Genomic DNA, 22,466 nt, shown 5'->3' with positions numbered 1-22,466 from the left:
ATGGTTACAGTTACATCATCAGGAAGTGGGTACATTACTTCTTGAACACTGATACCCATCCCCACATTTTCTCCCACTCTCCCTCCCAATCATCTTGTTTTTCTCCTTCCCTTCCGTATTTAAAATAAACAAATAAATGTAAATACAATATGCCCGGGACCAAAGTCACATACAACGAGAGATAAACCATAAGGGATTAAAAGAGAAAAGACATAACTTCGCATAGTACATTAAGAACATCAATCACAAAGATAAACCTCTTGTTTCCATATCCTGGAGTTCATTTCACTTAGCTTCATTCCATATAGCCATATGAACTGAGCTATTGTTATTCTCTGCTGGGAGAATCCTAGATGTATACTAATTATTATAAATGAGGAAATGCATACAACCTATGTTACTTTGGGTCTGGCTTACTTCACTTAATATGATTTTTTTCCAAGTATTTCCAGTTCCTTACAAATGGGGCGATGTCATTCTTTCTGATGGCAGCATAGAATTGCATTGTGTATAAATACCACATCTTCTTGATCCATTCATCTGCTGAAGAACATCTGGGATGGTTTCATATCTTAGCTATGGTAAATAATGCTGCAATGAAAATGGTTGTGCTAGTAGAAAGTTGACAATAATTGATCATGGTTATCACATAATCATGACACACTGCCAAACTGAAGAGATAGGAAGTCTCACAGGCAAGTATAATGTTGCAGCAAGTCTATTTTTAACACCTTTCTTAGCCAGGAGAGTTCTCGTAGATCAAAGTCTGCTGATAACCATGATCAGTTATTGTCACCTTTCTACTCACAAAACTGTGACCTCTATGAGTTCCCCTTACACATTTCCTCCACTTTACCCATGCCCTGCATTTCTTTGTATGGCTTTCTCTTCAAAACAGAGTGGTAGGCAGTTAAGGACTCGCCTGCCTCTGAAAGAATAAAAAAGAGGATCTTCCCATAATTGCGATGCTATTAACTAAACCACTACCCCATGGGAAGTGGATCCCACCAAGTCTCTCTTAATTTTCTTTTATTTTCCTGCTCTAGGAATCATATGAGATTTCCAACTTGCTTTTACTGGCAGGTAGCTCAATATTCTAGAGCCCATAATAGTTTCTCAATTTCTCACTCTATTTTATGACCTGAGACTCTCAGCACATCACTCCTGTGAAGCTCACTTAGACACAGAGCATTTCTTTGAGATAGTGTTGCATAGATTTCTACAATAGGAGAAAAAAGTAATCTCTTTGTAAGGACCAAATATTTATTCTTCATCCTAATATTTCTAATCTGATCAACAACACAACTCTGATCTTCTCTATTATTTGTAATTTCTTTCTCAGATAGAAGAAAAACCATGAGGAGCAATATCTGAAAAGTTTTTTTTAATTTATTCTACCCTACTAGATATAATAGTTTAAAATTTGCTAAGTCAGCAGCAAACCAATGGTTCACTTCTAGCTACTGAGGAGGCCAACAACTTAGGATCACAGTTCAATGCCAGCCTGGGCAGGAAGTCTATGAGAATCTTTATTACCAATTAACCACAAAAAGCTAGTGAAACACACATGGTAGAACATTAGTCTTGAGCGCGGTAGCTTAAAAACAGTACCCAGTCCCTAAATTCTAGCCCTAGGACCAACACATGCCAAAAAATAGCCAACTGTAGTCCTATGAGAAGCAGTCTCAACAGGAGAATATATTATTTGTATTCTTTTATTTTTATCTTAACACTTTTCAATAGTCAAAATATTTTCCAAGGTTGATAAGAACATGTCAGTGTTCTATTTTATTTTATAAAAGAATTTCATGGAAATTATATTATTTCTCCCTTAAATAGTTGGTAGAAATCTCCAGTGAAACTATGCAAGATTTGAATTTTCTTCCCTGAAAATTGACTTTCTAAATAGATATCAAGCCACTCAGGTTATCTGCTTTCTGGGAATAAGAAAACTTTCTGACTCATTTCATGGAACAAGATTGTACTTAGGACAAGAAGCAACTCACATTATAAGAAAAGAAAATTGAAAAGTGGGAATTTTTATAAATGAAGATGTAAACAGACTCAACCTAAAACACAAATTTAGTGTATAGAAAAAGAATGTAGAACCATCAACTGTGATTTGGCCCAACAGAGACAGGCTGGTTCAGCATTTTAACATAAACCAGGAGAGTTCACTATATTAAGCAGTTGTAAAAGAAACGTCATTAAACATGACATACAAGCAACACTTGGCAAGTCTAAAAGCTATTCATATTTAAAACCCCCAGGAAACTTGGAAAAGACAGTAATTGTTCTAAACCTGAAAGTCTTATAACCAACACAACTCAAGGTGGAGTACTGAATGCTTTACTTATCCTCCCTGATTTGCCAATGACCCTAGGCAGAGACTAATACTTCAGTACCTTATGGTTTTGTTGTTGTTGTTGTTTTGTCTGTTCTGGAACTTTAACCCAGGGCCTGAGCATTGTCCCTCAGCTTTTTAGCTCAAGGCTACTGCCCTACCCCTGAGTCACAGAGCCACTTCTGGTATTATGGTGATTAATAGGAGATAAGAATCTCACAGACATTTTAGTGTTTGGGCTTGCTTTGAACTGTGATCCTCATATCTCAGCCATCTGAGTAGCTAGGATTACAGGCGTGAGTCACCACATATTTTTTTAATGCAAGAATAATGAGTAAAGATTTTTTTTTAATGACAGGTAAAATACCTTGGAAAACTCTTGGATTTAAAGTCAGAACACTTGTCTTTATAGATTGTGAATTACTAAGCAAGTGATTATGTATAAATATTGCTCGGTAATTTTTCATGAATAAATAGCATGTTGAAAGAGGAACACTTACCTCGAATTATATGGCCCTGTAGCTAGCATCAAATCAGATAAAGACAATAAAGATGTGGCTGGGAACGGTGGCTCACGCCTGTAATCCTAGCTACTCAGGAGGGTGAGATCTGAAGGATCTAGGTTCAAAGCCAGGCTGGGCACTAAAGTCCCTGAGATTCTTATCTACAATTAATCACTCAAAAAGGGGAAGTGGAGCTGTGGTTCAAGAGATAGGGCAGTAGCCTTGAGCTGTTTTTCTTGGGTACAATGCCCAGGCCCAGAGTTCAAGCCCCACGACCCACAAAACAAAACAAAAAAAGACTATAAAGATGAGATTTGAGTTGTGTACAGCTACTAAGAGGACTAGAGCTTCCTTCAGCCCTGTATGATAGGACAGGCAAAATACATTTGCAACCCATTTTACCCCAAAGCACAATAGGAGTATTAAAATTAAATATCACCCCTTTTGATTATATATTTTTGATTAAAATGCAATTTTAATGATATCTTATTATTAATTAGATCATTTATAAACAAGATTGAATATTATCTTTAGGGATACCTGATAATGTTTATCTTCAAGAGAGAAGAAAACAGATCCGTGCTTGAGAGCTCACGCCTGCAATCCTAGCTACTCATGAGGCTGAGATCTGAGGATCCAGGTTCAAAGCCAGCCTGAGCACTAAAGTCTATAAGACTCTTATCTTCAATTAACCACCAGAAACTGGAAGTCATTCTGTGGCTCAAGGGGTAGGGCGGTAGCCTTGACTGAAGAGCTCATGGACAGCACCCCCAGGCCCAGAGTTCAAGTCCCATGACTGACAAAAGAGAAAGAGAGAAAGAGAGAGAGAGAGGGAGGGAGAAACAGAGAGAGGGGGGGGCGGGGGAGAGGGAGAGAAGAAAATAGCATAATGAACATAAATATTTAGTTTATAAAGAAAGGTCACCTTACCCAATCAGATGCCCCACTGATCCACTTAGAAATCCTAATGACTATATTTGAAAATATGAAAAGAATATAGGTACAGCATTCAACAGACTATTCCTCTTCTGAAAGAAACAAAATTAGCCCACCATTACTTGTAGACAATGAGATTATAAATAATTTTTATTCTTCCCAAATAAGATTTTATTGGTAACATTAACTATCTATTAAAATTGATTCCATTCATTATATATTAATTAAATAATGAATGATAAACATATCCTCACTATATTTCTTGTAATTTTGGAACGGAGTTACTGTAGCAGTTAAGAATGTATAGGTCTGAGAACAGGTAGGCATAAGTTTGATTAGGCTTCATTACTGACTAATCTCAAGTCTAACAATGGAACTATACCTCCCTGTATCTCCATTTCTTCCTGTGTAGCAACAGTGCCAAACACATTTGTTAGTGAATTTGTTTGCTTAATTCTTTTTTTTTTTTTCAGGTTCTGGGGCATGAACTCAGGGTCCTGAGCCCCTTTCTGCTCAAGGCTAGCACTGTCCTATTTGTGCCACATCACCATTTCCAGCTTTTTTTCAGTAGATTATTGGAGATAAGAATCTCATAGACCTTCCTGCCCTGGCTGAGTTTGGACCACAAACCTCATATCTCAGCCTTCTGAATAGCTAGGATTACAGGCGTGAGTCCCCAAAGCCAGGCTCAGAAAGTTTGTGTGGTAGATATGCAATGTATGCATCAAAAATTGGTACTATTGTGTTTTTCTGAGTGAGAGGAAACCTGTGTCTTCATAGGACAGAAGGTAGAGTAGCAGAAAAAGAACTTCTCCTCCCATGAACCTGTTTATTAGGGGACTCAATTCCTCCTCACAAACACTCTTGGAGAGAGCCACCTTTCACAACACCCTCACTCTGGGGACGGATTCAACAATAGTTTTGGAAGGTCTTCCCATGACAAGGTCACTACCCTGCAAAATTTTGGTCTATACTGAAAAGTTAGTAGACATTGTCTGTTCTCTCTTTTATTTCTGTACAGACTCTGCTTTCACTTGGGTCACTCTTAAGTATTATGTAACAGAATGGATAAATGTATTTAGGATAAAAGGATAAATGCATTTCTCTTTTTCCCCTCTCCTTTTATTTCATTAACATCAATTCATTGTACACAGGCCATTCGCTTTGACAGGTGCATGTATGCACCTAATGTACATTGATCAGATTCAGCTCCTCCATAACTCTCCCTAGCCTCTGCTTCCCCTTTCCTAGCCAACCTCAAAAAGCCTCCTTGATTCATTTTCAAAAAACATTTCAACTATTACTCTCCCTAGTCTCCACCCTCTCTTGCTATTAGCATTTATAATCCAGAAAGGACCTGTTTTATAGTCCTATCATTCATTTTTCTTCTTATCACACTCAGCATTTGTTCAACTACAAAGCCAATTTCCTGTGAATCGATATGGATGCTCTCAAGAAAAGCGCTGCCATCTCCAAGGAAAAGGAGCTATTACAAAGTTAGGAAGAACCGCCAGGCATGAAAAGACCCTTAGCAGGGGATAGTGAACAACTGAATGTCAGAAAGGTTTTCAAAAAGCTGAGCCTTCCCTTTCAGCTGAAATGATTATGCAACCTTCATCAGATGTGCAGTCTCCCAGTGACTGGTCCCAGTCCTGCATTCTCTGTATTTGGGGAGAAAGTTGTTGAAACTCCACGGGTCCTTGCTTGTTCTGATTAATGCTGTGCTCTCAGCTCCTCACAAATCGTCTTAGAACAATTCACAGTGGACCTGATTGTAAAGCAACCACTCTCCCAGAGCAGCTGGATTCCACTGTCCTACCTCCTTACTAAGTCACACTAATGAAAGGGGAGTTATGGCCTAAATTATTGAGAACCTCAATAATTCCCCTCAAAGGACAGCCTTTAAAGCCTGGTGAAATATATTCTGTACTAGAGATTTCTCCTTCTGAGCCATCTGCACTGCGAAAGGAGGCTTTCAGAAATGTACTTAACCTGAAATCGATTCCATAGTTTTTAACTAAGAAAGAAATGTTTCTGGGGATGATGACAGGGCTAAAATCACTGATTCTTTATTTGGGGAAGGATATTTTAAGAAGTTCTTTTACTATTTTCCCTTTTGAAAAGAAGTATAAGAAAGGGAGAAATAATCAAATGGATTGCTGGCAAAAACAAACAAAGCAAAGCACTAGAATTTCATGCGAATATGCTTCCTAAAACATTGGCCTAGGTGCTCTATACTTTTCCAAGCTGGATGGAAGATTCAGAAGATATATCAGTCACGATGCAGCTAGAAAGAATTCTATAAGCTGGGCACTGGTGACTCATACCTTTCATCCTTGCTACTCACTAGGCTGAGATCTGAGGATTGTGGTTCAAAGCCAGCCCAGGCAAGAGAGTCTGTGAGACATTTGTCTCCAATTAGCCACCAGAAAATTGCAAGTAGCACTATAGGTCAAAATGGTAGAATGCTAGCCTAGAAACAGCTCAGGAACAGCACCCAAGCCCTGAGTACAAGCCCTATGATGAATAAAAAGAAAAAGAATACTGTTATCTCTGCATTGTTGGTCAAGGTTAGCAGTTCTTTCTAGGGAAGCTTGAAAGGACTTTATGGAAGACCTATTGAAAAGCCATAAATCTTGTCCTCACTTCAGCAGCACATATACTAAAATTGAAACTATACAGAGAAGATTAGCATGGCCTCTGCGCAAGGATGACATGCTAATTCAATGAAGTGTTCCACATTTTTCTGTCATCAGAAAGAATGACATCGCCCCATTTTAAGGAAATGGAAAGACTTGGAAAAAATCATATTAAGTAAGCCAGATCCAAATGAATATAGGCTCAATGGTTTCCCCCATTTGTAATAATTAGTACACACCTAGAACTCTCTTAGCTGAAGATTACAATAGGGCAAAACCTAGATACATAAGGTCATGTAGGATAAGGCTCCCCAGGATATGGAAACAAGAGCTTCATCATGTATGATTGTTGTTCTTAATGTACTATGTTAAATCCTCTTCTATTTGGTTGTCCTTTGGTTAATCTCATATTGTTACTGTATCTGACTTTGTTACCTGACATATGGTATATACATTTATTTGTTTACTTGAAATAGGAAAGAGAAGGGGAGAAAACAAGATGATTGGGATGGGGTGGGGCGAGGAAAATGGGGACAAAAACATGAGAAGGGGTGATCAATGTGTGAGAAGTAATGCACTTACTATCTAGTGAATGTAACTGTAACCCCACTATACATTACAATAAAAAAAGAAAGCCATAAATCTTTAGCTTCTGCAGAGAGGGCAAAGCTCCAGATTGATCTGTCTTTCGTGGAGAATGAAGGATCTCTGTTCCTTAATTGGTTTTTATTATTTTATACTTTTCTTGAAGTAAATGATATCTATATCACAAATAAGGTTCCTGTAATGTAAAGACAAGAATATTCAAAGGAATAAAAATAGTAAATGCTATCTCATTTAAATTTTAAGCCACAAAAAGTAAATTCATTACTAGAAAACTAAGGGATATCATAGAGTAAGATTTTTATTGTTTATCATCATCACTATTATTATTATATATGTATGTATTTGCCAGTCCTGGGACTTGAACTCAGGGCCTGAGCACTACCCCTGGGCTTCTTTTGCTTAATGCAGCATTCTACCACTTAAGCCACAGCACCACTTCTGGCTTTTCTTGTTTATGTGGTACCAAGGAATCAAACCTAGGCCTTCATGCATGCTAGGCAAGCACTCTACCACTAGTGTTCCTTTATATTTTCTAAAACAATTCTAAAGTATCTGGATGACAGAGAATATTTGTATGAAGGAAAGATGCTATAATTTCAACTAGCTAGAGATATTTCATGTCAGTTATTTAAATATTAATAGCCTTATTTTTAATACATTATTTCTCTTGATATTTTTTCATAAAATGTGTACTTCTTGATCATAGGTCTTTGGGCTTTGCTTAGTTCTAAACATGTAGTACTCATTAGCTTTGACTTGAGGAATAAGTCTGGAAAGATATGATTTAATAATAAAAAATGAAGCCAATATTGTCAATCCATAAAATATCTCTGAACATCAAAAATTAAGTGAAAAAAGAGACTTCTACATCTTATAACCACAAATTAAGCAAACCTGTCTGTAGGTGTCATTGTCTTATTGTGTGCTGCATGTAGCATATTCTTCTCTTAAAGCTGTACTGAAGCACTTGTTCCTAGAATTTCTGATCTTCAAGAGAGTTCTTCTAAAACAGCAGCCATTCTTCTGCGGGGCCAATGTATGCTACCTGGTTTCCTTCATCTCCAGATGCCTGGATAGAGTGGTTCACACAGTGCTTTGCAATTTACACAAACACTTCGCTGTCTGTGTAGCACAGGTTCTTCCGCTAATAGCTGAGCTCAACTTGAAGTCTGGCATGCACTTCAGATTATCAGTTAGTACAAGCCCAGGCCAAATGCTAGACTTTGAGCCTTGAGGAGTGAGAGTACTTCGTACAGCATTATCTCTAATTTACAAGGCATGGGATTTGATTATAATCCCAAACAAGACAGAATGAGCCACGTTAAAGTGACACACCTCCAAAAAGAACTGCAAGAAATGAGGGGAAGGGTGTAAGTGCTCTAGCTTGAGCCACACATTGGGATTCAAGTACCTGCTTGGGTGCAGTAAATCCCATCTTCCAATGAGCCTTTTTTTTTTTTTTTAACAAATTGGAGGAAGCATCCTAGCAGCAAACAAAATGCCTCTGAGGAGGAAGAGTGATAAATAAGGTAGAACTTCCTCATACCTCATATCTTCGCAGTTAGAGATAGGCTCAAGAGAACTTGTCTCCTAGGAAGTACACACTCAACTGGAGATATCAGAAGCAGATTGGAAATTTATTTGGAAATGAAGGAGCAATGTGAGTTGCAGAGAAAGTGCTTCTCTTAAGTACACAAATCAGTCCCTATAAACATGAGAGAAGAACATGCATTCCACTAACATAGACATATGTCCAAGTATGGAAATATGGCCACATTAAAATTGCTATATAGATTTCAATCTACTTCACACAGACCACTTCAGATTTACCAGTGTCAGTAAAACCAAATCCAAAAGGAATTTATTTGTCTTAACCCAAAAATTCTTTCATAAATACATCAGTGTTGGTATGTTATTATTCACTTCAGGAGAAATTATAGTTCAGTCTTGTTCTCACTGACTAATTAATTTTCTCTTTGACAATAAATGCTGGAATGCTGTCTCTCCTCCCCGGATTGCTGCAAGGAGAGCTTGGTGAATGAGGTTCTCAGAAGTCCTAGGAGACTCATTCACGGTGAAAGGCATTTTTTTACTTTTCAATGTTCCTGGGCACACTGACAACAAATGTGAAGAACTGGCCTTCTTAATAAATTTTGATGGACAGCTCTCACAAGCTGCGTGGCACCTAGTCCTGGGCTGGCTCTAGCGGAAGCAATAGCCCATGAGGATGCAAAGCCTATCGTAAATGTTCTACCTTTTTACATTGGCTACACAGAGCATTTATAGGGAATGTCAGGCTATTTTTATGTTTTCCTCTGCTGCTATGAGCTGCAGTTAAGTAATCTCATCCCTATCTATATTGCCAAGATTTTTATGACACATCTAATCCTAATCCAAATATTTCAATTTTCTCTCATACAATTTCAGGTCTTCACTTATGTGCAAAAATATATCCATGGGTACAAGTGCCACGTCTCATTCTATACAGGATGTCAATCTTCTCAATGCAGTTCTAGTTTAAAGTTACATTAACTAGTTCCAAGTTCTAAAAGGAAGTGTTTGCTCTTCACTATGAACACATTTTAAGTTTGATTCTTGCATTTTTCTACAATGTGTTCTAGAGTCTCAGTTTCCTACTCAAAAAAATTAATAGAAATCCACAGAGTATAGGCCATTGGATAAACTAAGCTTAAGCAAAGTTGCTTTTTGTGTTAGTACACAAGCAGGACCTGAGGGTATCTGTAATAATTTCAACACATAGACTATATTTTCCTATGTATTTACTTGGAAACCATGTTGAACCTCTAATGTGAATTACCATAATTTCTTTCTCATTGACATTTCTTTCCAGGTTCAAGGAACCATCTTCCCAATGCCTAACTTTAACCCCGTAATGGATGCCCAGATGATTGGAGGAGCCCTGCAAGGATTCCGTGAGTCTAGGAATTCCCACACTTGTATTATTATAGTATGGTCTTGCTTTACCTTAAGATAATGCTATGGGTAAAAATTATTTGATGCTCTATAAAAAGCAGGCATAGATTAAATGAAAACAAAGCCAAAAGCAAGCAAAAAGTAGACTAAGAAAGATTACCGAAAAAGACAAGAACGCTGAAGAGATTTGCCACGTGATCCTGACATGTTCGCCTTGTCTGTAATGTCAACTTTCAACCTCAAAGAACCCTATCTACTTCTGGTTCAAATGCTCTTCTTTCCACAAGCTGTCCAAGTAAGCCTTGCTCTGAATCTTTGTGTGCTCCAGGCGCCCCTGGCTGTGCAGTCCCCACAGGCTCTTGCTTTCCTCACTCCTTCATTTTCACTCACACTGAGGCAATGCCTGTCTTGCCTGTCTGCAGAGGCAGAGTGCATGCTGAGATTTCCGGCTTGGAGTTTGGCTTAACAACTGACTAGTTCACCAAGTGAGGCTGGAGTTTAGAAGAGGGTTGTAGGGAGAGAAGGAGAGGAAATTTGTTGCATTCATTTTTAAAAGACGTGCTCTTGAAGATATGATGTCGATCTGTTAAAATATAACTTTTCCTTAAAGAAAATCTACTTCAAACCTCAAAGACAAATAACGTGAGGGAAATGATTTCATAACACATGTGAAGTCTTTGTTCATAAGAAAGCAAGCTCTTGGCTTTAAAGATAAGGTCACCTTTGCACAGTGTATATGTGGTGTAGTGTGTGTGTGTGTGTGTGTGTGTGTGTGTGTATGCATAAAATATACAGCACAGAGTTTTATTTACCATCAGTATCCCAAAGGAAAACAATAGGCTTTTATGATTTTTTTAAGTTCACTTCAAGAGTTTGCTATACTTTTAAGCCTTTTAAGATACTAAAACAATAAAGAAAAAATTTACAGATTAACTTTTCTTCAGGAGTACAATGTTTTGCTTTAAAGCTATAGGTCAGAACAATCTATTCACACACACACCATTAAATTCTCTGCTTCAGTTTCAGTTTTCCCTGTCATTGAAATTTTAGAGTCAAGAAACAGATTCCCTTTGGTGATAGTTTTTGGTTTGTCCAGGTACTAGGCCTAAGGATTCTACGAGTGTGCATTTGATGGCAGAGTTCTCCTACAGCAGACTAGAACAAGGTCACAGCTCCATAGTCTTTCTTTATAGTCTGTCTGTCATGATGCCTTCAACAGAACAATTGGAAAACAATTAGCAATATTTTCTCTGGAGGTTTCAATTAAAACAATCTGGAAGCAAAACAGCAACAAGCATAAAAAATTAGTCTCACCTTGTATAAAAATTTATTAATCTCAAGGTAAGAAAGAAAAGTGATCAGTTAGCACTCCAGAACAATGAACTCCCTTTCTAGTTTACCGTTATTAACAGCTACTTGCTGTTAATTTCTAGCTACTTGATAGAAAATGGGGAAACAGTATTGATCTTGGATCTCTTAGCATATATAACTGTCAGGTCATGTTCATGAGATCTTGAACAATTTGCAGCCATTTTTTACTTCCAATCCTAAATCTCAAAGAAGCCAACAACCAGAATTAATCTTGAAAAAAATAATTCCGAGATTTTTAGACTAGATATTCTTCTTTATACTGCATCATTCTATCATTAAGTATGGTGTTGGCTGTAGAACTTTGAATGTGATCTTTATTGATATGAAGTTTCTTTCTATTCCTGTCTAGCTGAGAGTTTGATATTGAATTGAAGTTGTATTTGTTCATGGAAGATTCTTGTTACTAGTTGTTTTTTTGTTTGTTTTGTTTTCCCTCTTGGAATCTTTCTCTGGTTTCAATATTAGAGTAATAATGTCTTCAGAGAATGAGTTAGAAATATTCCCTCTGCTTCTATTACATCGGATAGATGAGAGAGAACCAGTGTTTCTTCTTCAAAAGTTTGGCAGAACTCTTCTCTCTCTGGAGTGAATACAACTGGTCTGGATGTTTTTCTGGGTTGGTAGATTCTTAGTTATTGATTCTTTTATACATATATTGGATTATTCAAGTAGTCTGCTTTTCCTTGTATGGAGTTTGGATTGTATCTTTGAAGGAATTGATTCAGATCATCAAATCTACCAAGTGTGTGAGCATAAAATTTTTCATCATATTCATTTTTCATATTTACAATGCCCATGAATTTTGATGGCCCTTGGTTTATCTCTGTTACCATTATTGTTACCTGTCTCGCTTTCTAAGCCTGACTAGATGGAGAAATATAGATTTTATTGATCTTCATAAAGAAGTAGTTAGGTTTTTTTAAATTGCTATTAAGTAGTTGTACAAAGAGGTTGCAATTCTACAAGTCATGCTTCTTGATCTAAAGGAAGAAATCAGAACTAGTGTTTGATGACACTGATTTTATCTAGCAATAAATTCTGTTGTGTATTCAATACACATCATTATTTATTTTATTTACTTTAGGTGTAATCTGTGTTCTTTTTCTAGTAACAAAGTAGAAGCTGAAACTAGTTTCAGCTCTTTCTTCTTTTATTATAGATGCAGAAAATACCCTCTAAGCACTCAATTAACTATCTCACAAAGTTCAATGAGTTGCATTTTCTTCTCATCTGAACTTTTAATTGACCATATGGTATTTAGAAATGTGTTGTTTAATCTACAATTATTTTGGCGTTTTCTAGCTAGCTTCTTCTTGATTTCTAGTATAATTTCTTATGATTAAAGAGTATACATTGGTTTAATTTAATTTTTTTAATTTATATGTTTATAGGGGCCAGGAGTTTGGCCTAGTGCTAGAGTGCTTGCCTAGCATGCACGAAGACCCGGGTTCGATTCCTTAGTACCATATACAAAGAAAAAAAGCTGAAAGTGGTGCTGTGGCTCAATTGGAAGAGCTCTAGCCTTGAAAAAGTCCAAGGACATTGCTCAGGCCCTGAGCTTAAGCCTAGGACTGTCAAAAATTATATGTTTATTATATATTATATAAATGAGACATATATATGAAACATATATGTTTCATGGCAGACCATGGTCTGCCTCATTGAATGTTTCATATAAGTTTAAGAAGAATACAAATTCAGTTTTTCTTTATTAAGTATTATTTTGATGACAAGGACTGTTTTTTAGACACAAAGTAAAAATAAAATTTGATGAAATTTCTCCAGTCAAATTGTATTGAGATACAATAACTATATGTCAATACTTTTAGACAAATACATTTTTACACCAGCAAAGACTCTAAAAATCTTTACTGTTTGAGAAAAGAAAAACAGCCAAATAAGGAGACAAAAATGAAATGACCTCCATGAAAAACTGTAATCCTAGTTACTCAGGAAGTTGATCTGAGGATTAAGGTTCAATGTCAGTCCAGGGAGAAAAATCTGTAAAACTCAAGAGAGCAGAGTTGTGGCTCAAGTAGAAAAGCTAAGGGATAGCAAGAGGCCTTGAGTTCAAGCCCTTTATTTTCTTTCTTTCTTTCTTTCTTTCTTTCTTTCTTTCTTTCTTTCTTTCTTTCATTAACGTTTGTCTTTATTACCCATCTGCTGTCCTGGGTCTTTGTCTTACCTTGATGGAATTTTTGTAGGCCAAGATAATCGCCTCCAGTTATTCCAAGCCCTGAAATCATCTGTCACCTCAGCAAGGCACAGTGGTGGCTGCCAGTTGGACAAGTGACTGCCTTTTGGGTGTTGCACTTCTTACACAGGCCGTGGACACAGTGATCTCAACCTTACAGGGACTCATCCCATGCTTTGGACGTGAGGGTTCACTGGGGCTCTTCCTGTGACCAGCTCTCTTCAGTCACTGATGCCACTGCTTTTGTGTGGCACCACATGAGCAATGGTAGTGTAACTTCTGACCCCACTGCTACCTGGGACCATCCCCTGTGCTGTCACTGCTGCTGCCAGGGCCCTGAGCTACCATCCCTGATGTCACCCCCCAGGGCTGACTTTGCACCTTACAATGGCCAGCCCTGCCCATGCTCCTAGGGCACAGCAGTCAGCAATGCCCATCCCACTGATCTGATGACCCCCGAGGCCAGCTCTTGGGCTCTGATTGGCCTTCTTCGTAAGCATGCTCACTCCTCTGTGAGGTGGTGATTCAGTGCTGCTATGATCCCCTTATCCCCTCTCCCTCATTGCTGCTTCCTCTGCCATCAGCTCTTCCCTTTTCTTCAAGTTACTAGTTCAGCTGCTGGACAAAGGATTCAAAATTTTAAAGGAAGCAAGGAATGACCACTCTAGCTAAATGAAAGGAACTCTGGGATATGGAAATGAGAGCTTTATCTTGTGTGGTTGCTGTTCTAATATACTATGATACTTCTCTTCTCTTTTTTTTTTTTTTGCCCTTATGGTTAATCTCATATTGTTGCTGTATCTGACTTTGTCACCTAGTATATTGTATATAATTTTATTTGTTTATTTGAAATGGGGAAGGTAAAGGGGAAACAAGAAGATTGGGAGGGGTTGGGGGAGGGGAAATGGGGACAAAAAACATGAGAAGGGCTATCAATGTGTGAGAAGTGATGCAGTCACTACCTGATGAATGTAACTGTAACCCCGCTATACATTACCCTGACAATAACATTTAAAAAAGAAAGAGAAGACCACTCTAGACAAACCTTATAGGACCTCATGTGGCCATACTAAGGGTAGAACAGAAGCAGAATGGCCAGCTTGATACCAAGAAAAGGGAGAGACAGATGAACCTGCAGCTGTAAAGGCAGGTCCATCCGCAAATGGAAGACTATGTCGACAGCAGTCATGGCCTAGTCTCTCACATCAACAGACACGGCCAGCAATTCCGTAGAGAAAACTCTACTTGTACCTTAAAGTACACATTAGCCCAGTAGGATATCTATGATATGATATGACATATGACATAATACGATATATGAGGAGATGGAGGCTGCATCGTCCTGAAACAGGGCCTGCATTATGAATGAGAGACATTGTGTGACCTACAAAGAAAGAGGGCTTCGCAGCCCTCCACAGAAACACACAGTGGCCATGTGCTTTCAGGATGTTCTCCTCTGTGAACTATCCTTCCCCTGCAGGTTCTGACAGGAACAGCCATAGTTTTATAAGGTATGGTCATTGTAGGCAACATCTCTCTAACAAAACATTGTGATTGTGATTTGCATATTTACCAGTTTAGAAGTCAAGGAAGCCCCCCTTCCCTTTTATTCTTCAGTATGGGTTACTGAAGAAAAACTACCTTACACTCTTACGTTTATTTCTTTAGCCAGATCTTTGTATCAGAATAAAGGTACTCTATAGTAATTGTACTAAAATGAAAGCTAAGAAGGAACTAAACTTTAATACGCATTTCTATATGAGTTTGAATTTTAGTTTAAATTGCACTAGGCCTTAACATCAAGGGTAATTCTTGCATATTGGTATTGATGCTTATGTAATAGATTTTTTTCTTAATTCTAGTGTGTGTGTGTGTGTGTGTGTGTGTGAGAGAGAGAGAGAGAGAGAGAGAGAGAGAGAGAGAGAGAGAGAGAGAGAGAGACAGAGAGAGAGAGAGAGACAGAGAGAGAGAGAGAGAGAGAAGAAGGCATACAGACAGTCAGACAGAAGGACAGAGAGAAAGAATGAGAGAGAGGGAAAGGAAGAAAGTGACTGGAGTTTGAACCCACAGCCTCCTCAGTGCTAGGCAACTGCTCTACCTCTTTTTTTTGAGACAGGGTCTCCCTAGCTTTGCCCAAGCTGGACCTCATACTCATGATCCTTTTAGCACTGTCATCCTAGTAGCTGGAATTATAGGTGAACATCACCACAGACAGCTCACTGAAGTAGTTTCAATAATCATCGACTGTTATTCTTTCCAGAATGTGACAAAGATGTGCTGATTGACATTCTAACACGGCGCAGCAATGGACAACGGCTGATGATTGCAGAAGCCTATCAGAGCATGTATGGCCGGGTAAGAGTTCTACCTCTACCTATTTCTAGGACCAAGAGCTGAAACCTAACAAGATTCTCAGAAAACTGGATTGTTATAGATCACCAAAAAAATTAGAACACACTGTTAGAAAACTTCCATATTCCTCTTACATTTATTCAAAGAGCAAAAGATGATATAAATTACGTGTGTGTGTGTGTGTGTGTGTGTGTGTGTTTGTGTTACCCTCACAATCACAGTGGCTACCAGTTCTTCCAAATCATACACCTTCCCACCCTTAAGCTTAGAAAACCTTAAACTGTCTATTGTACAACTAAGCATTGCTTCCATGTGGAGCTTTAGGAAGTCTAGACAGGAGGAAGAGTGATCACTAGGTCAAAAAACAATCCTGGGGCCAGGAGTTTGGCCTGGTGGTAGAGTGCTTGCCTAGCATGCACGAAGACCAGGTTCAATTCCTCGGTACCACATACATAGAAAAAGCCAGAAATGTTGCCGTGGCTCAAGTGGTAGAGCTCTAGCCTTGAGAAAGCCCAAGGACAGAGCTCAGGCCCTGAGTTCAAGCCCCAGGACTAGCAAAAAAAAAATCCTGCCTTTCCCTCATATTCTCTACAGATCCTGAATCAAAGTGAATTCTCTGCTAGCTTTTCTTCTCAACAGCATGCAGGAACCACAAAAAAAAGAAAAGAAGAAAAACTGTTTAAAAATAGTTTAAGGCAATAAACCTACCCATAATGTTTTAAAGTAATCACATTCTAATCACAAAGAGAGTACCATTAAAGTTTCCCCCTTGCTTTTGTTATGCATTTAAACCACAGATTCAGAACAAAAACTCTTCAGGCTGAAAGGGGCTTGAAATAGCAATTACTTTGTCAACTGAGCATTATCAATGAACCACTAGCATAAAACTTCCTCTAAAGAAGTCCATATAAATTTGTTCCATCTCCATAAAAATAAAAGATACTCTTATGTTTAAGATGAATTAATGATCCCAAAGCCACTAATAGTAAGCAGTGACATTAGTTAACTTAAGTTGAAGGAAAGACCAGTTATATCTCTTATTCCACATAAAATTGTTAACCTTAGCTCATGATCCCATGACACCAACACTAATTTTCTTTGGAAAGAGAATATAAAATCTGTGAAGATTGTATCATTGCTAATCTAATATGATTTAAATTTGCCAGAGCCATGGCTCAATTGGTACAATACTTGCCTGGAATGCATGACATCCTGGCTTATTCTCCGATACTACAAATAAATAAACAAAAGGGGAGAAAGCAATCACACTTTGTGCTGGTGGCTTACTTCAGTAATTCTAGCTACTCAGGAGCCTGAGATATGGAGAAATACAGTTCAAAGCCAGCTAAGGCAGAAAAGTACAGAAGATCCCACCCCCAAAACAGCCACCTAAAGTCGGGACTGGAGATGAGGCTCAAGTGGTAGAGTACCAGATGAGCAAGCAGACGAGCCAGCTTGAGGTCCTGAGTACAAGCCTTGACACTAGAAAAAAAAAAATTAAAAAACAAGAAGCAATAAATGTATCTAATAAGAAACTTCTTAAAAATCCGAAAGCTTACATAGATCTTCACTTGTTATATATTAGTTCTTTGGGACTAACTTTTTTTTACTTTCTCAAGCTTTACAAAACTGGGCCAACACAGACTAAAATAATCCTTTATGAGAAAAAATATATACTGACACTCAAGAGCTTTGAAGTCCATTAAAGAAGGGCTATTGGAGTGAAGAGCTTTGCACTATACATAAAAGACTGTGGAAAGAAGGTGTAGATTATCATATGATAATCATCACTGCTTTTGTTTTCTGTTAATATGAATAATGGAGAGTTGACAAGATTACTTGCTTAGCTGCTGAGCAAAATACAATATCGAGCATGCTCCTGAAATTCTCCTTTGATATTTCACATTAGTGAGGGCTGCTAATTTTCATCAACAAGATTTTCTTCACTCCCCATTGAAAGTAATCCCAGCCTCAACTAAATATTCATTTGGAAAGTGGGTGAGTGACATATTTATCAATTTAATTAGTGTAGTTACTACTGGTCTTCCCAAAAGAAGCAAGTGCTAATCTATTGACAGAATAATGCAATCAAGGGAACAAGGAAAAGCCCTGGGGAATGGAGAAGGGACTATCTACTCCGGACAAGTTTGACACCTGAACAATGATTCCCGGAGTTTAAAGACAGCATTAAAGCAATGGCTTTCCCATTTCGCATCCATAAAAGGAGCAGCCACCTCTGAAGTATAATTTTTTCTGTCCATCATTAAATGAGAGTTCTGATGATGCAACTCAATGCAAAGGCAGATGTGCCCAAAGGTAGAACTTGAATCAAGATCATCTGTCTCTAAGCCATGTCTTCTATAGCTTCTCAATAATATCCACTGTTCTCCACTGAACCAAATTTAACAAGGGAGATGTCTGTACTGTGAATTCCTTCATGTGCTATGAGGTTTTGCTAATTTAATGCCCACCCAAATGTCTGTGCCAGCACTCCACTCCACATTTTTCTCTTGTTCTTATTCTTTTGGTCATTGTCACTGATTGTCAGAAGACACATTGCATAATATATTTGCCTATTACAATTCATATTTACAACACATCACTTCCTTCTGAAATGCAACTTGCCAATGTGTCCCAATCATCACAGCAAAACCACATGCTTAGTATTATTAACTAAGTTATATTTTCCTAAGGTGTATATGTAAAAGCCCAAACCCCTACTGTAGTAGTACATGGAGATAATTAAGATTAAATGAACTCAAAATAGTGGGGCTTAATCAACCAAGACAAGAGCCACATGAAAAACAAAACAAAAACCAATATCAGGGAATATACATGCACAGATACAATGTGGCCTTCTGCACACCAGAAAAAAACAGACTCCACTAAAAGCCCTGCTCGTTCACAATGGTGACAAAACAACTTTCCGTAGCAATTGGTATTCAATACATAGACTGAGCATGTGTGTGAAGAATTATCTTTCTATACACGTTTTGCTATCATTGCTGAAAAATATCAATATGTTAAGATTAACATATCAAGGAGGTAGATTAAAAGAATATTTCTTTGTCTGCCTCATAGTCATCTATAACAGATATTGAATCTTCTCCTCACTTTAATTTTGGGAAAAGATAGCAGATATTTTGTTAGCCTCAAAGGTAACATTATGTAACTTATACATATAATACCATGTAACTTTTCACAGCTCAATTTCACATACCTTAAATCATATCTAAGATGATATAATTACCTTACATAATTACTTACATAAAATATAAACCTTTTGGTAAAAGAAACAAGAAAAATAAGTTTCAAGAAGATGTCCCTGTGGAGTTAAAGTTTTAAAAATCCCCAAAATCACTGTGGAAGTTTGTTATAGTTTGAATGATTATTTTTCTTTAGGATAACTAAAGAGTCTTCTAAAAGAGTCAAAATGGACTAAGAGGAAGTAATAGAAATAAAATCACTTACACTGTTATAGCCATCTTAGTTAGACTTCCAAATCTCATTTAGAATAATTTTATAATTTATAAAACTATAAAGGGCGATAGCTTTGAGCTGAAGAGCTCAGGGACACCATCTAGGCCCAGGGGTAGGGTGGTATACTTGAGCTGAAGAGCTCAGGGACAGTGCCCAGGCCGAGTTCAAGCCCCATGACCCCAAAATACTATAAATTATAATAATTATAAAAAACTTCTTCCAACATTTGTAGCCCTTTGTTTTCTTGATGATAGCTATTTTGACTGGGAAAAAACACGGAGTTCTAATGATTTTTTGATTGACATTTCCCTATCCATTGGCCATGTGTACTTCTTTTCCTAAGAACCCTCCAGTTCAGTTGCCCGCTCATTAGTTTTAGTTTTAGCTCTGTATCAGGAACTACAAATACTATGAGATATTAACCTACACACATTCATGACAGAAAGTTAATCATCCCAGATGGTCTGATAGGAGACACAAGACTTCTGGGTCAGAGACAAAACAAGAGTTTACCACTTGTAGTAATAGTGATATCTGGGGTATCACTTTTCCAATAGCTTTCCGACCCACAGTCCCCACAGATCAATGAGAAGATGGACAGATAACATCCGCACGGCAGTACTATGCGCTGTATGTGAGCAGGTATGGGGTAAGAAACGCTGAAGTGTTGCTAATGAGCACAGTACATCCCTAGCCTTTACCAATTAGTAAGATACTTGGAGACATTCTTGGGGACATGTCACAGTAGAAAAGGCCCTTAGTGCCTTGTATTTACTCGCAGTGCCTCGCTTCCATGTTCTATTAACTACTGACAGATTGTCTTGTGATTTTGCCAAACGTTGGGCCATTCTTGTTATTCTGACAAACAAAGACTGACAAATTCATTGGCTTGTCTCAAAAAGCATTTAATTAAGCACCTGTCAACAGTACTCTACACCATGGAGGATGGCCAATGAACCATATTTACATCAACTCAGCCAACACTAGTTCTTAGAGCATCACCAGCCAAAGGAAAGATGGTATGCTTTTGCAATTCAGGCTTGAGCAGGAGCTAATTTCTTAGCCTCATCAGAGAGTAAGCGCTTAGGATAAACGCCTACCAAAATCACACCAAGTTATTATCAGCAGTCACAAACACCCTACAGACTGAACTCAGTCTCTGTGATTTGTGCTATTCCAAGTGTTGAAACGAAGAGAAAGGCCTATCAACCCTGAAGTGATTAAAATGATTATCAGGAGAAGCATAGGATAAAGCTATGAGAATAGACTTGATTTCAGTCTATAGAACCATCTTTGTCACAGTTGATTTTGCATCTCTGCTGAAGAGGTGAACAGACACCGCAACCCAGTAGACACAGTCTTGTTTCAACTTACCTGAATCATCAAAGGCATTTATTTGGGATAACTGATTAAGATGCCCACTGACTCAGAAGCTTAGTTTTGCAAGCGTGGTAGGAGTTAAATCTTGAATAAAGAAATAGGTGCTATTTTTTTCCACAAAAAGTCATAACGCTGTGGGTCCAGGCCAGGACATTCTTCAATGAGCTACTTTCATTTAATAAGGAGAACTAGATGATCTTGCCACCTTACAAATCAGGGAGTTTCCACTACCTAACCCAAGCCAAAGTGGGGATGTCACAAGGCTTTGTAGATGGCACATTCATCTTATACTAATGTGCTAATTACTTTCACTTTGTGATGACTAGAAGTAATAGTTTCCAATGGTGCAGGTCATGGTTATGTCGTCCCAGATACACATGTGAAATATGGGATCACATTTGGACATGTTCCTACTGAGAGCCTGGCCTCTGATACTTACAAATGTTCACCAAAGAAGAAATAAAACCAATTACATCCAATAGCAGAAGTGAAAATAAAGACTCAACCCAAAAAATCACAAATTACAAAGTCCTTTGACTTCATTTCTCCATATCAAACTTTGTTTAAACCCATCGTTGGACTTTGGTTGAATTTCTAGGTCCAGATTAAACTGGAGCACAAACATATCCAACAAACATATAAAAACTTGACTTTTTCTAGTCTCGGAGTCCCCTAGCACACTCAGATATTATGTCCAAAATGGAGACAAGAAGACCAAAGTCTTTGTTACTCATAGTTATTACTGGTTAATTTTTTTCTTTTAAAGCAGGAGTTTAGAGGAAAAGGACAGGAAAGTTCAGAAACTAATATTAGAGTAAGAGAGTAACAATGAAAATAATGTACTCTTTACCCAACTCAAATAATTGTTATCTCTCTGTACCTTTAATAACAATTAAAAAATTTAAAGAAAGGAACAATTCATCAGTAAACAGGCATACTTATTTTCAGTATGAAACTATATAACAGTTTGTCAATCAAATATACTTGGAATGTTTTGGGTCTATATAGTATGGCAAGCTTGTATCATAATAATCAGTTTTCCTTATGATGTCATTTGATATGATATGATAAATATCATACTTCCCTTTTAATGAAGCTTTTCTTTCTATCCAAATCCAAGGGAGCCACTTTGTCACTTGGCTTTAATTCAGTCATGGAGAAATTGGTTTTTTTTTAGAGTCAGCAGTTAAAATGGACTGAATGACAAGAACCAACTTTACCTAACAGGACTTCTAGCAGAAGACAATGTTAGACAGACATGCATTAATTTATGCTTATTTGTTGACTATTTCTAGTAAATATTATCTGTTTTAAAGATATTTTACAAGTCCCTTTTCATCTGTTACTAGTTACTTAAAATGCAAATGGATTTCTAGATTTAGAATTTCTTGATTTCTTTTCAATTCCATTATTTTTTCCTATGTTTCTCCAGAATGCTATGAAGTGTCTTCAATTCATGGAAATTAACTCTGTTGTTGGCTGAGTCCACCCTCATCCTAGGAAATTATTTCTAAATGCATTTAATGATACTTATATGTAAAAGCTTACAAGGGAAGTTTCAGAGAGATTGGATTTTCAGAGAGAATAATTTTGTTGTTCTGGAAAGGCAAAGAATTTCTGAAGGTTGGTTTTGCATTTACTGCTCTTGGTGTCCCAGGAGAATCAGCAGCTTAGAAATAACTTCTACAAATATTTCTCTTCATTGTAGGTAGACTCAGTTGTTATGA

The 22,466-nt window shown here is 37.6% G+C and overlaps 1 protein-coding gene and 1 non-coding gene across 2 annotated transcripts in view; both read left to right on the top strand.

Annotated features, from left to right (window-relative positions):
- Anxa10 (annexin A10) overlaps positions 1-22,466 on the top strand; it is a 47,314-nt gene that overhangs the window by 5,981 nt on the left and 18,867 nt on the right. Inside the window, exons 2-3 of the mRNA XM_090353785.1 lie at positions 9,880-9,961; positions 15,788-15,882. Of these exons, the coding sequence (XP_090209911.1) occupies positions 9,880-9,961; positions 15,788-15,882 (177 nt within the window). The remainder of the gene's footprint in view (positions 1-9,879; positions 9,962-15,787; positions 15,883-22,466) is intronic.
- On the top strand, positions 6,422-6,529 carry LOC150049339 (U6 spliceosomal RNA). Its single transcript, XR_016539054.1, has one exon. It is a non-coding gene; the product is annotated as a U6 spliceosomal RNA (small nuclear RNA).

This window comes from Megascapheus bottae, chromosome 20, assembly GCF_031878675.1.
Source record: "Megascapheus bottae isolate mThoBot1 chromosome 20, mThoBot2.hap1, whole genome shotgun sequence".
NCBI classification, from domain to species: domain Eukaryota; kingdom Metazoa; phylum Chordata; class Mammalia; order Rodentia; family Geomyidae; genus Megascapheus; species Megascapheus bottae.
This window is presented reverse-complemented; position numbering and strand designations above follow the sequence as displayed.